At 52.8% G+C, this 12,493-nt stretch overlaps 1 protein-coding gene across 2 annotated transcripts in view; it reads left to right on the top strand.

Annotated features, from left to right (window-relative positions):
* MLXIP (MLX interacting protein) overlaps positions 1 to 3,530 on the top strand; it is a 67,205-nt gene extending 63,675 nt beyond the window's left edge. The window contains exon 17 of one of the 2 annotated variants that reach the window (XM_030938652.1): positions 772 to 3,530. In XM_030938652.1, the coding sequence (XP_030794512.1) occupies positions 772 to 893 (122 nt within the window). In that variant the 3' untranslated portion in view covers positions 894 to 3,530. The remainder of the gene's footprint in view (positions 1 to 771) is intronic. The other variant, XM_010368436.2, reaches the window with a different exon arrangement.
* The last annotated feature ends 8,963 nt before the right edge of the window (positions 3,531 to 12,493 follow it).

Below are 12,493 nucleotides of genomic sequence, written 5' to 3'. Positions count from 1 at the left end.
TGGGGGCGGGAGACTCCTGCCCTCCCATGTCTCCCAGCCTGCTCAGACCCAGCTTGCATGGATTGAGTGCCCACTATTTGCCAGGCCCTGTATCAGGTGCCTTCAGGTGTGTTTTCTTATGTAATTCTTTTTTTTCTTTTTTTTTTTTTTTTGAGATGGAGTCTTGCTCTGTCACCCAGGCTGGAGTGCAGTGGCCGGATCTCAGCTCACTGCAAGCTCCGCCTCCCGGGTTTATGCCATTCTCCTGCCTCAGCCTCCCGAGTAGCTGGGACTACAGGCGCCCGCCACCTCGCCCGGCTAGTTTTTTGTGTTTTTTAGTAGAGACGGGGTTTCACGGTGTTAGCCAGGATGGTCTCGATCTCCTGACCTCGTGATCCGCCCGTCTCGGCCTCCCAAAGTGCTGGGATTACAGGCTTGAGCCACCGCGCCCGGCCCTCTTATGTAATTCTTATAATAACAAGCAAAGATGATCCTGTATGTTAAGGTTATAGAAGCTTAATATCAGAACAGCTGGCAGCCCCGTGGCACCAGGAACAGCATAGGATGCTCCGCCTACAGCAGCTCCTGCTAGGATTTGGGGAGGCTTCTGGAGGCAGAGGGGTGAGTGCCCAGGTCTCAGTGTAGGGCCCCAGCACTCCTCCCTGCAGTCCAGAGCGGCTGCCACTTGCCCCATGTCTGAGCATTCCCACATGGGTTGTAGGTACGAAAGCAGGTGTGTGGTGTGTAGTGGTTCTGTGTCACTGCCCGTGTCTGACCCTTTCTGTCTTGCAGTGGTGTTGAACACGCTGCGGCAGCTGAGCACCTCCACCTCCATCCTCACAGACCCGGCACAGCTGCCGGAGCAGGCATCCAAGGCCGTCACCAGGATCGGCAAAAGATTGGGAGAGTCCTAGCTGCTTAGCTGGCATGCAGCCGCATGAGATGCCAGGAGACCCTTCCCTGCTCATGGAGAGTGGGCTGCGCCCCCCCAGCCCTTCCTGACGCTCAGCCTTGGGGCCTCTCTCCAACTCTACTGGCCCACCGTGGTGTCGGGAGGCCATGCTCAGGTCTGAAGCAGGTTCGGGGCCTGCTGACAGCAATAGCCCGCCTTTGGGAACCCCTTGCTGTGAACTCTCACTCAGTGACCTCATTCACCAACCTTTTCTGCCCTTGGGGCAGCCCAGACAAAAGGGAAGTGCTGGCCGTGCTGGTCCTGCCCTGCTGGTGGCCTGCCAGGCCCGGCGCCGGTGAGCGGAAGCGATGGGATGAGGGTGACAGGGCCTGCTCCTGTCCTGAGGTCCAGCCTTGTCCCTCCTGCCACGTCCTGTCCACATGCATGCCTCTGCCTGATGCTCTGCTCCACTCTCTGGCCTGCCCGTGGGGCAGTCAGAAGGCATCTTTCTTTCTCCCCTCAACTCTTGACAATGCCTGGCCCTTGTGGATGGACTTGGGCTTCTATTCAGGCTTATGCATGGCAGGCTGCCAGGCGGAAGTGCCTTCTTCACAGAGCCTCCAGGACACATGTGTGCAGAAAGGTGGATGTGGGACACACAGGACCAGAATGGAAGTGTGTGATGCACAGTGGCTGCTCTGGCTGACAGGCCCTGCTGGGCGTGTTTCATCTGTCCCCTTTTAGCTCCACCTGACGTTGCAGGATCCACAGGGACTCAGCCTGGGACTTTCTCGGATGTCAGCTCACCACCATGGCCCTTCTGCCATTCTTCTCTACTTGTCTCCAGCTGCAGCTGTTGACAGGTCAAGCGTGTCCAGTGGGAGCTTAGAACCCTGAAGTTCTAGTGTCTGAAAGATCAGACTCCACGTCCTGCTGTCAACCCTGTCATCTTCTTGTCTGATGTCTTTCAGCTGGGTTCCCCAAACCAGGACAGTTCTCGGACCAAGGATGCCCCCACACTCAAAAGTCGGTCCTGTCTTGTGTTTGGAGAAGGAAACAATGTTGGCGGGCAGCACTCTGCGGTGGTCAGCCCTCAGAGCTGTCTCTAGGCATCTCTCAGATCCAACAGCAAAGAATCTACCCAGATCAGGGCTGGGTGGAGGCGTGGCTGGGCTGGGGGCCATTTTGAGCGTGCAGCAGGAGGTTGGCCCAGCCTCAGTCCTTGCCCTTCTCTGGCTACCTCTGCAGGGAGCTGCAGGGGCAGGCACTCTCTCCAGCACTCAGGAAGCCCGGCCGAGGGTACCTCCTCGTGGAAAGAACGCACTTTAAAGCTCTGCTGAGGAGTTCGGAGCCCAGGCTTTCAGGCGACCTCTGCCCTCTCTGCCTCTCTTCACCCTCCCTCTCTGCCTGCAGGGCCTGGGAAGGGCTTTGAGGGAGCCTGGGAGCCGTGTGAAGAGGGTCACACTAGGCTGTCCCCAAAGTTTAGATCCAGTTGGAGGTTCTCCTTGGCTCCTGCAGGCCTGCAGGGGTCTCTCCCCAGTTCAGGCCTCCGGCCAACCGCCTGCCCCCTTATCTGTGCTTCAGCCTTGCACAAAAGCAGCTTGGTGACACCACTCAGCCACTCAGAGCATGTGTTTACAGGCTTTCCAGATCACCTTCCTTTGGGGTAAACATAAGATGAGGCTGGGCTGGTCCTTGGAATTTCCCCTGGGAAATGGTAATAGACTCCATCCTTGACCCAGGGATAAGCATGAAGGCATTGTCCCAAAGGCAGAGGCCACAGTGGTAGGAATTCCACCAAGGCCAGAAGGGAAAAAGGAAGAGGCCACCGTGTCCAGCTGTGTGGGCCCTGGGGAGGGTCGTGAGTGCAGCCCGTCTCCACTTCCGTGCCTTTGTAAAACGTGTAGATAACCGCAGTGGTTGGCTGAGCCAAGAACTCTCCTAAGTCAGTGGCTTTCTCCCCACCTGGGGATTCATTCTTTTTAAACTCCGTGGGATATAAAATTGGCCTCCTGCTGCTTCGGCCTACCTCTCCCTCTGCTGACTTAATGTCATGATTCTGTTTCTTCAGGTATTTAAGGCTGTTAGGTTGTGTGAGCCTTGAAGGGTGTGTGTGTGTGTGTGTGTGTGTGTGTGTGTGTGTGTGTGTGTGTGTGTCCCAGCGACTGTCCACTGTCCAGGAGACGCGTGTCTTTGTATTGGAGATATTTCTGTAACTCATTCTCTTGGTGCTCACAATTGCCATGGCCATGGGGCCACAGTGCCGTATCTCTGCTGCAGACATGATTGTTTCTTGTTCTAGAGGTTTTCTTGTTTTCAAATCTTGCCTGATGAATTCAGCCAGACCAAGGGGCCTAGATTTGACCTCTGTCCTGGGCTCCTGGGCCAGGTGCAGGGACATCTGAGGCCATTCTGCTGGCCGCCTCCAGTGGGTGCTGACCTCAGGGTGGGCTTTGTTTACACTCATTTTCACCCTGATTCTTGCCCCCACTTTCATAAAAGAAATTTCAAAATGCTGACGCTTTGGAGAGTAAGAAAATCAGTCTTGGCTGGGTGCAGTGGCTCAAGCCTGTAATCCCAGCACTTTGGGAGGCCGAGACGAGCACGAGGTCAGGAGATCGAGACCGTCCTGGCTAACACAGTGAAACCTCGTCTCTACTAAAAATACAAAAACTAGCCAGGTGAGGTGGCGGGCGCCTGTAGTCCCAGCTACTCAGGAGGCTGAGGCAGGAGAATGGCGTAAACCCGGGAGGCGGAGCTTGCAGTGAGCTGAGATCCGGCCACTGCACTCCAGCCCGGGTGACAGAGCGAGACTCTGCCTCAAAAAAAAAAAAAAAGAAAATCAATCTTGGCTGGGCGCGGTGGCTCCTGCCTGTGATCCCAGCACTTTGGGAGGCTGAAGCTGGAGGATCACTTGAGCTCAGGAGTTGGAGACCAACCCTAGCAACATAACAAGACCCTGTCTCTACAAAAAAAAAAAAAATTTAATTCGCCGAGTGGGTGTGGCAGTGAGTGCCTGTGGTCCCAGCTACTTGGGGCTGAGGCTGGAGGATTGCTTGAGCCTAGAAGTTGCAGTGAGCTATGATCATGCCACACTGTACTCCAGCCTAGACTGACAGAGTAAAACCCTGCCTCTAAATAAAAGAAAACAGAGGCCAAATGCGGTGACTCACACCTGTAATCCGAGCCCTTTGGGAGGCCAAGATGGGTGGATCACCTGAGGTTGGTCCGAAGTTCACATCCAGCCTGACCAACATGGTGAAACCCTGTCTCTTCTAAAAATACAAAACATTCGCCGGGTGTGGTGGTGCACGCCTGTAATCCCAGCTACTGGGGAGGCTGAGTCAGGAGAATCGCTTGAACCTGGGAGGCAGAGGTTGCAGTGAGCCGAGATTGCACCACTGCACTCCAGCCTGGGTGACAGAGCGAAACCCTATCTCAAAAAAAAAAAAAAAAGAAAAAAGTAGAAAATCCAAAAAGAAAAACCAGAAGTCCTGCTGGAATCCCTGGCGGGTTTCTGAGAAATCGCCCTGTGCTGTCAGCCCCTGCCCTGCACTGCTGCCTTCTGTGGTGAGTGGGAGACCCCAGAGCAGGGCAGGCGCTACTGAGAGCCTTTCTTGGAGTTGGCCGGCAGGCCACACAGCATCCGGCACCCTGGGTGGGCTGGCTGGCCACCTTCTTAGGACATCTGTACTTTGGAGGATTTTACTGCAGGAAGCAGCGGCAGTGCTGGCCATTGGTGCTAATGACAATGTTGGGTTTGGTTGAGAGGAAGGGGCTGGAAAGCGGCAGGCGTCCCAGTGCTGCACATGGTCCCGGAGCCGTCGGCCAGGGGAGTGGGGTCAGTGGTCAGCCAGCCCTCCCATTTCCTGCCTGTGGGCCCTGACCACACTCCCTTTTCTAGAGGTCAATCCTAAGGTTTCTCTGCTCTGGCTAAGAGGGATGTAAATTTGGATTCTTGGAGGGCATCACACCCCCAGTCCCTGCCCAGATAAAGTGGCACAGTGACATACAGCACCTCTTTCTGTTGCTGGGGTGGGGGGCTCACACACCCACCTCATCTCCGTGCAGAGCCGTGACTGGCCCCGCTGGCAGCTGGAGTGCAGGTAAGGGTCTCTCAGAGAGGGGAGCTGTAGCCGGGAACTGGCAAGGCCCCTTCCTGCAAGGCCCTAGCTGGCTTCTGGGTGAACCTGACAGGGTGGCAGGTTCAGGTTTTCAAGATGGTGAGGTCTTGTCTGCTGGACAGGACATTATGCTCTTAGAACTCGTGGGAGTGGAGCTGGGCCTGTCCCGGGCCAGTAGACCCCTGTGTGGGGGGGATTTGGGGTGCTGCAGGCCTGATTCTGCACTGGCAGATGGACTTTGCTTTAATCCAGCTCCTTTCCTTACCCTGGCTCCGACGTGGGAAGGCTTGGAGGGCCCCTCTCATCACCCCTGTTGGCCCTCAGCTGTCCCTTTCCCTTGTTGCCTGGCTCCTGCCTGGCCTGCCTGAGGCCTCCTAGCAGGCACCCTGGGTGTGAGTTGAGCCTCTCTCTTTTCCCTCTGATGGGAAAGTGGCCTTTCCCTCGACACCTGCTCCCTGGCCCCAGAGGAACCCACCCATTTTGGAGCTCAGCTTGGCCCAGCGTTTCCTTGGGGAAGGGACAGGAGAGCTGGACAGCATGATCCAGGCAGGCAGCGTGTGCAGTGGTGGCTGGCCAGGGTGCCACAGATGTACGGGGATGTGGCGTGTGGCTCCAGGCCCTCGACATCTCTGCTTTGGAGGATTTTACCTTGTCTGCACACCTGTCAGGGGAGAGGGGACAGCGAGGTGGGAGGTTGAAGAGCTTTGAGGCTCAGCAGCATGTTTGTGGCATTTGGTGGACTCCGTGGCCTTGGGCGGCTGGACAGGTTTTTGTGATGTGAGGGACACACATGGGGCACGTGGGAAGCTTGACCAGGGCTCCAGGAACTCTGACAAAGCGTTTTAGGATCCCCACCACCATGCCTGTACCAGGGCTGGCCTCCAGAGTGGGTGAGGACAGAGCAGCTGTGGGCTTTTGATTCTGAGGTCTTGGCCCGCCCTGGCCACCACGTGGGACTCTTTGCTTGTCAGGGCTTGCAAAAAATCAACCTTCAAGAAAGAAAAGGGAACTCTTCACGTTGAATGTTGACTGTGTGTGTGTGTGTGTGTGTGTGTGTGTGTGTGTGTGTGTGTGTGTGAGAGAGAGAGAGAGAGAGAGCGCATGCGCGCGTGCACTTGCACAAGCTTGCGTGTCTGTGTTTACTTCATGGAATTTTGTTTTTGTGAAATTTCCCTCCAATCGTGTCAGAATTTACCTCCATGCCCCAGTCACACTGTTGGTTCTGCTCTCTGAACCCGGGTGTAGCTCATTTGAAGGACTCTCTTCTGCATTTCCTAACAGTTATTTGGTGGTCTCAAGAGTTGAGGTTGTGGAGGGTTGGGAGAAACTGAAGTTCTGTACATTTCCATAGAGTTTACATCCTGCAGTTAAAAGGCAGGAAGGGCTCAGCCCGGGCCCCACAGCTCCACGCCGCCCCCGACAGGCCGCCCACAGTGCCCCCGTTTCTCCAGCTGAATCTTTTTCGAACAGCCCAGGAAAGGAAAGCGGGTTCGCTTGCTGATTTTGTTCACAGCGGAAGCACCATGTTCTGTTCCTTTTTTAGGTTCAGTTTGTTGTGTAAATGGCGGTTTTTTCTGGTGTGAGCTTTGGTGATTGTGGCAGGGCTCCTTTGAGGAGACGGTTCCACCTCGTGGTCTGAAGAACAAACCAGAGAAGAGTCTGGTTTGGCCAGAGGCCCCCTCTGGCCCACGTCACCCTGAGTACACCCCTCTGATGCTCTGCTGTCAAGAAGCACGTTTCCACCAGCTGTATTCAACACTACAATGCATTTTTAAAACTATATTTGCATCCAAGACAATAAAGAAACCTTATTTTTTTTTGAAAAGCCTGTGATGTGTGGCCTTAAATACTATCCTGTTGCACAGTGGAAGAGATGGGAAAATGAAGAGATCTGAGCACAGCAATGCCCTTGGCCAGCTCGCTCCTTCTAATCTTGGGAGGTGTGATCAGCCTGGGATGGAGGCATCGGGTAGGGAAGAGGCCCAGGGTGGGAGGGCGATTCTGGGGGTGTGTCCAGAAGGTCGGTGCTCCTAAAGACAGGCCTCCCTGCAAAGGCTGATGAGAAAGGCCCAGTGTGGCAGGTTCTGCCTGTTTCCTCAGCAGGGGCTAGTGAGGCAGGCCACTGCTCCAGGCTGCACCCAGGTGGACAGAGCTCACTGGTGCCCCTGTAAACCTCTCATTTCCTCATCCAGGACTTGGGCAAACAGCACCAGGCCTGCACACTTGACAGTTTCACGTGAAATCACGTGTGTCTGAGTGTTCAGTAGCCCGTGGAGCTCTGTGCTTAGAGAGTGCAGTCATCAGCACAGCCAGCACTGGCCCAGCTCTGCAAGATCCTCAGTCGCAGTGGGAGCCTCCAGGCACTGTGGTTCTCCTGCTCGTTATTGACTCAATACCAGAGATGGGAAAGACTAGAAAACTGACCAGTAGAAATGTCCCTTTGTTCAGGTGCTGAGAAGGTTTGGCTCATCTCTGTTTCATGTAGAAGCTTTTCTCTGCCATTTTCCTGGGCCCCACACCCACCCATCTGGCTCCTTGTGCCTGGACGGGGTGACCCAGCGAGAAGAGCCAGCCCCGCACAGAGCCATGGGGTCGATTCACGAGATGACTGCCCAGATCTGGATCTCGATGTAGAATGCAGTGGGTTGATACACAAGCTCTTGTCTGATCAAACCTCCACGCCCGCCCTGAGGAGGCACAAAGCAAGCCTGGGCCTTGAGAACCGGGGGTCCTCGAGAGAAAGGTGAACGCCTCACAGACTCCTTTGGGCTGGAAGGAACTCGGTTTCCACTGAGCTCAGCAACAAGTGTCTGTGTTAATGTTTTGAGCACAGCTCCATACCTACCTGGGATCCTAAAAGATGGTAGAGACATGATTGGAGGAGAAAGCCGAGTTTTCTTTTGGGTTGGGGAGGGAGTAGCAGCTACAAGAGCAGGATCCGGAGGGAGCGAGGCCAGTGCCCTGGAGTCCCGTTCCTTGATGTGCACTGGGCCCTGCTCAGGCTTAACGTTTCCGGCTGCTGCAGGGGCATGTACAGCTCTGCACAGTTCTCAAGGTGGTGGCGTGGTTAATTCCGTTTACAGACAAACCAGAGTCATATCTGAGGTACCAAGGCCACGTGGGTCAGAGAAGCCTAACAGGGCTTTTCCATCTTGTAAGTGGCCTCTCCCTCCACCACTCACCAAGCCCAAATCCAGAGAGTTATCCCTGATGTTCTCTCTCTCCCCTCCCAATACCAAGTCCTGCCAAGTTTCTCTTCTCAGTTTCTTCTAAATACATCATCCGCTTTTCTCCATCCCCGCTGCCATGACCCCCGTCCAAGTCACGCCATTGCCCAAGGAGCTCAAGTAGTGACTCGTCTGTCCTCCACATCATAGCATGAGTTTTAAAAAGCCCAAGTCTAGCCAGGTCGCTCTTCTCTTCAATCCTTCCAGTGCTTTCCAGACAAAGTCCCGGGCCCCTCATGGAAGCCCTTCCCCTGCTTTCTTTGCTGTTTTTTCGTTTTCTGAACATACCAGGTTTGGTTTGGTTTTGCTCTTTACAGTTTTCCCAAGGCCTGTCTCCTCTCTCCAAGCCCTTCTCCATCTCCACTCTTTTCCTTCAGGTCTTTTTTTTTTTTTTTTTTTTTTTTTTTTTTTTTTTTTTTTTTTTTTTTTTTTTGAGACGGAGTCTTGCTCTGCCGCCCAGGCTGGAGTGCAGTGGCCGGCTCTCAGCTCACTGCAAGCTCCGCCTCCCGGGTTCACGCCATTCTCCTGTCTCAGCCTCCCGAGTAGCTGGGACTACAGGCGCCCGCCTCGTCGCCCGGCTAGTTTTTTGTATTTTTTAGTAGAGACGGGGTTTCACCGTATTAGCCAGGATGGTCTCGATCTCCTGACCTCGTGATCCGCCCGTCTCGGCCTCCCAAAGTGCTGGGATTACAGGCTTGAGCCACCGCGCCCGGCCCAGGTCTTTCTTTAAACATCAAATCCTCAGAAACCAGCCTTCGTATGCCCTCCCCGCCGCACAGGTGCACGCACATATGGAGTTTTGGAGCGGCTCTCAGGACACCAATTATGTTAAATTACTCAGTTTCTCTTCCCCACCAGATTCCGAGCTCACCAGGACCAGGGCCTGGTGCCGTACCTCGCACAGACCTGGCAGGAAGCAGATATCCAGACAGCCAGGGGACCAACCCTCCCCGAACTCACCCCACTCCAGCTGCCTCTGCCCACAGCCCTGGGACCGGTGGGGCAGGGGAGGAAAGGGGATCAGAGGGGCAGGGTTGAGCGACAGTAGGCGTTGATGCTGAAGACTGCGTAGGTAATTTCAAAACTTCAACTTGAGTAATTGTAGCTATAAGACTAATCTCTAAGTGGCATGAAAAGCATTTCATCTTGATGTGGACTCGATTCTGTAGAACATGGTTTCCCTTATTTTCGGTAAAGATCTGAAATTAGACTTGTATAGAGTGGTGTGATTGAACTTATCCTGAAGTTTAATGCATGTACTTTTTACCTTTTTAGTTCAGAAAATCTCCAGTACACACAGAAATGGAGAATAGTATAATGAGCTCCATCATAATGAATGCCCATCATCCACTTTAACAATGATCAACTCCGGGCCGATTTTGTTTTCTTCTGAGACCTCACGCCCACCTCCATTATTTTGAAGCACATTGCAGACACCATATGGATTTCATCTGTTAAGTATGCTTTTTTTTTCTTTTTTCTTTTCTTTTTTTTTTTTTGAGACAAGGTCTCACTTTGTTGCCCAGGCTGGAGTACAATGGTGCAGTCTCAGCTCACTAAAACCTCTGCCTTCCCGGGTTCAAGAAATTCTTGTACCCTCTCCTCTCGAGTAGCTGGGACTACAGATGCCTGCCACCAGGCCGGGCTAATTTTTATATTTTTAGTAGGACAGAATTTCACCATGTTAGCCAGGCTGGTCTCGAACTCCTGGCCTCAAGTGATCCACCCACCTCAGCCTTCCAAAGTGCTGGGATTACAGGCATGAGCCATCGCACCCGGCCGTAAGTATGCTTTTTAGTACCATTTCCAGAACTGCATATATACCTGCAAAGTTGGTCGTTTAAAAGTTCCCAAAGGGTTTGTGAAAAGCAACAAAATCACAGTTAATGAGAAACCTGGGGAATGGGGCATTCTGATTGATCAGATTTTCTGTTTCACTGAAAATCATTAGCTAGAAAACCCTTATTGTGTAAAGAGGGGAAAAGCTTTTTAAGATAAGAGTCTACTTTCCTGCCTTAATGGTCTTGGTGCAGTGAGCAGTCTAATCTCTTCATCTAGTCTGACTGATTTTCACTCCTGGGGGAAGTACTGAACAGAGCTGGTTGGTTCCATTACAATTTTGCATTGGGGGTGGGGCCTGAGTGATCAGGGGTTAGCGGTCCTCCCCACCTGCCCCTGTCACCTGTTCCACAGCCCTGATTCCAACGTGTTGGTGTCTCCCAAGTTCCCAGCGCCACCCATCAGTGGACTATAGTGACGCTGTGTCAACTTTCCTGTATGTACTGAGATCTGTGTAAATTTCTCTAGTTTCTGTCCCTCCTTTCCCTAATACCTACTGTGTATTTACCCAACTCTTCCTTTTTTATTCTCCTTTGACCAAAATGTGGGTACTGGCCGGGCACGGTGGCTCATGCCTATAATCCCAGCACTTTGGGAGGCCAAGGCTGGCAGATCACTTGAGGTCAGGAGTTTGAGACCAGCCTGGCCAGCATGCTGAAACCCTATCTCTACTAAAAATACAAAAAATTAGTCAGGCGTGGTGGCAGGCACCTGTAGTCCTAGCTACTCGGGAGGCTGAGGCAGGAGAATTGCTTGAACCCGGGAAGTGGAGGTTGCAGTGACCTAAGATTGAGCCGCTGCACTCCAGCCTGGAGACAGAGTGAGACTCCCTCTGAAAAAAAAAAAAAAAAAAAAAAAAAAAAAAAAAAAAAGTCCAGGCACGGTGGCTCACGCCTGTAATCCCAGCACTTTGGGAGGCTGAGGTGGGTGGATCATGAGGTCAGGAGTTCAAGACCAGCCTGACCAATATGGTGAAACCGCGTCTCTACTAAAAATACAAAAATTAGCTGGGCGCAGTGGCAAGTGCCTGTAATCTCAGCTACTCAGGAGGTTGAGGCAGTAGAATCACTTGAACCTGGGCAGCAGAGGTTGCAGTGAGCCAAGATCACGTCACTGCACTCAAGCCTGAGTGACAGTGAGACTCTGCCTTGAAAAAAAACAAAAACAAAAAAACCCCAAAACACCCACAAATTAGCCAGGCGTGGTGGCACACATTTAATAATCCCAGATACTTGGGAGGCTGGGGTGGGAGGATCACTTGAACCTGGGAGGCAGAGGTTGCAGTCAGCCAACACTGTGCCACTGCACTCCATTCTGGGCAACAGAGTGAGACTCAAAAAAAAAAAAAAAAAATCCCAGCTACTCGGGGGGCTGAGGCAGGAGAATCGCTTGAACCCGGGAAGCGGAGGTTGCTGTGAGCCGAGATCACGCCATTGCACTCCAGACTGGGCAAAAAGAGCGAAACTCTCAAAAAAAAAAAACAGTAGCTGGGCATGGTGGTGGGTGCCTGTAATCCCAGCTACTTAGGGTGTTGAGGTGGCAGAATTGCTTGAAACTGGCGGTGAAGGTTGCAGTGAGCTGAGATTGTGCTACTGCATTCCAGTCTGGGCGTCAAAGCGAGACTCTGCCTCAAAAAAAAAAAAAACAAAAAAAAACAAAAACCAGATGTGTGTACTGAAGGTTGTATTTTAATGAGGCTCAGAGAATACAACAGTGACTTTATTGTAAATGCATTAAAATCTTTGTTGCGATGGGTGTGGTAGGTGGCTTCTGGGCAGAGATCCACCAGCAAAGGGGTTGGGGGCAGGCCGAGGAGGCAGAAGGCACGGCTCCCATGCAGAGCCCTTTAGGGAAGGGCAGACTTCACAGAAACAGTGGCCAAATCTCACATCTGCAGAGGTTTTGTCTTTTCCTGGACCATTCCCTTTGCTGCCCCCTGGGGCTTGCTCTTGTCAGTTATCTCTTCTGTCCCTTGCGTTTTTCTCCCTTTTCATCGACTCATTCCTCTCTATTCACAAGTTTCTCTTTCTCAAGTCTACCTCTAACTTACCTTACTTTCCATCTCTGTGCCCAAAACTTGTTCATCCGCAAACATTCTGCATGCCAATAAATGGCATTGGCGTCTCCCCAACTGCTGCAGCCGGAAACTCAGACTTAACCCTGGCCTCTTCCTTTCCCTGTCTTCCCACGTTCAGCCTATTAGCAAGTCTCGCCAATAACACCTCCGAAATACAGACGGCTCTAACTTAGGATTCCTTTTTTTTTTTGAGACGGAGTCTCGCTCTGTAGCCCAGGCTGTAGTGCAGTGGCGTTATCTGAGCTCACTGCAACCTCCACCTCCTGGGTTCAAGCAATTCTCCTGCCTCAGCCTCCCTGGTAGCTGGGATTACAGGTGTACAGGTGCCCACCTCCATGCCTGGCTAAATTTTGTA

Source organism: Rhinopithecus roxellana, chromosome 10, assembly GCF_007565055.1.
Source record: "Rhinopithecus roxellana isolate Shanxi Qingling chromosome 10, ASM756505v1, whole genome shotgun sequence".
In the NCBI taxonomy this organism is placed as follows: Eukaryota; Metazoa; Chordata; class Mammalia; order Primates; family Cercopithecidae; genus Rhinopithecus; species Rhinopithecus roxellana.
The sequence above is the reverse complement of the archived record's forward strand: the minus strand, read 5'-3'. Positions and strand labels throughout refer to the sequence as shown.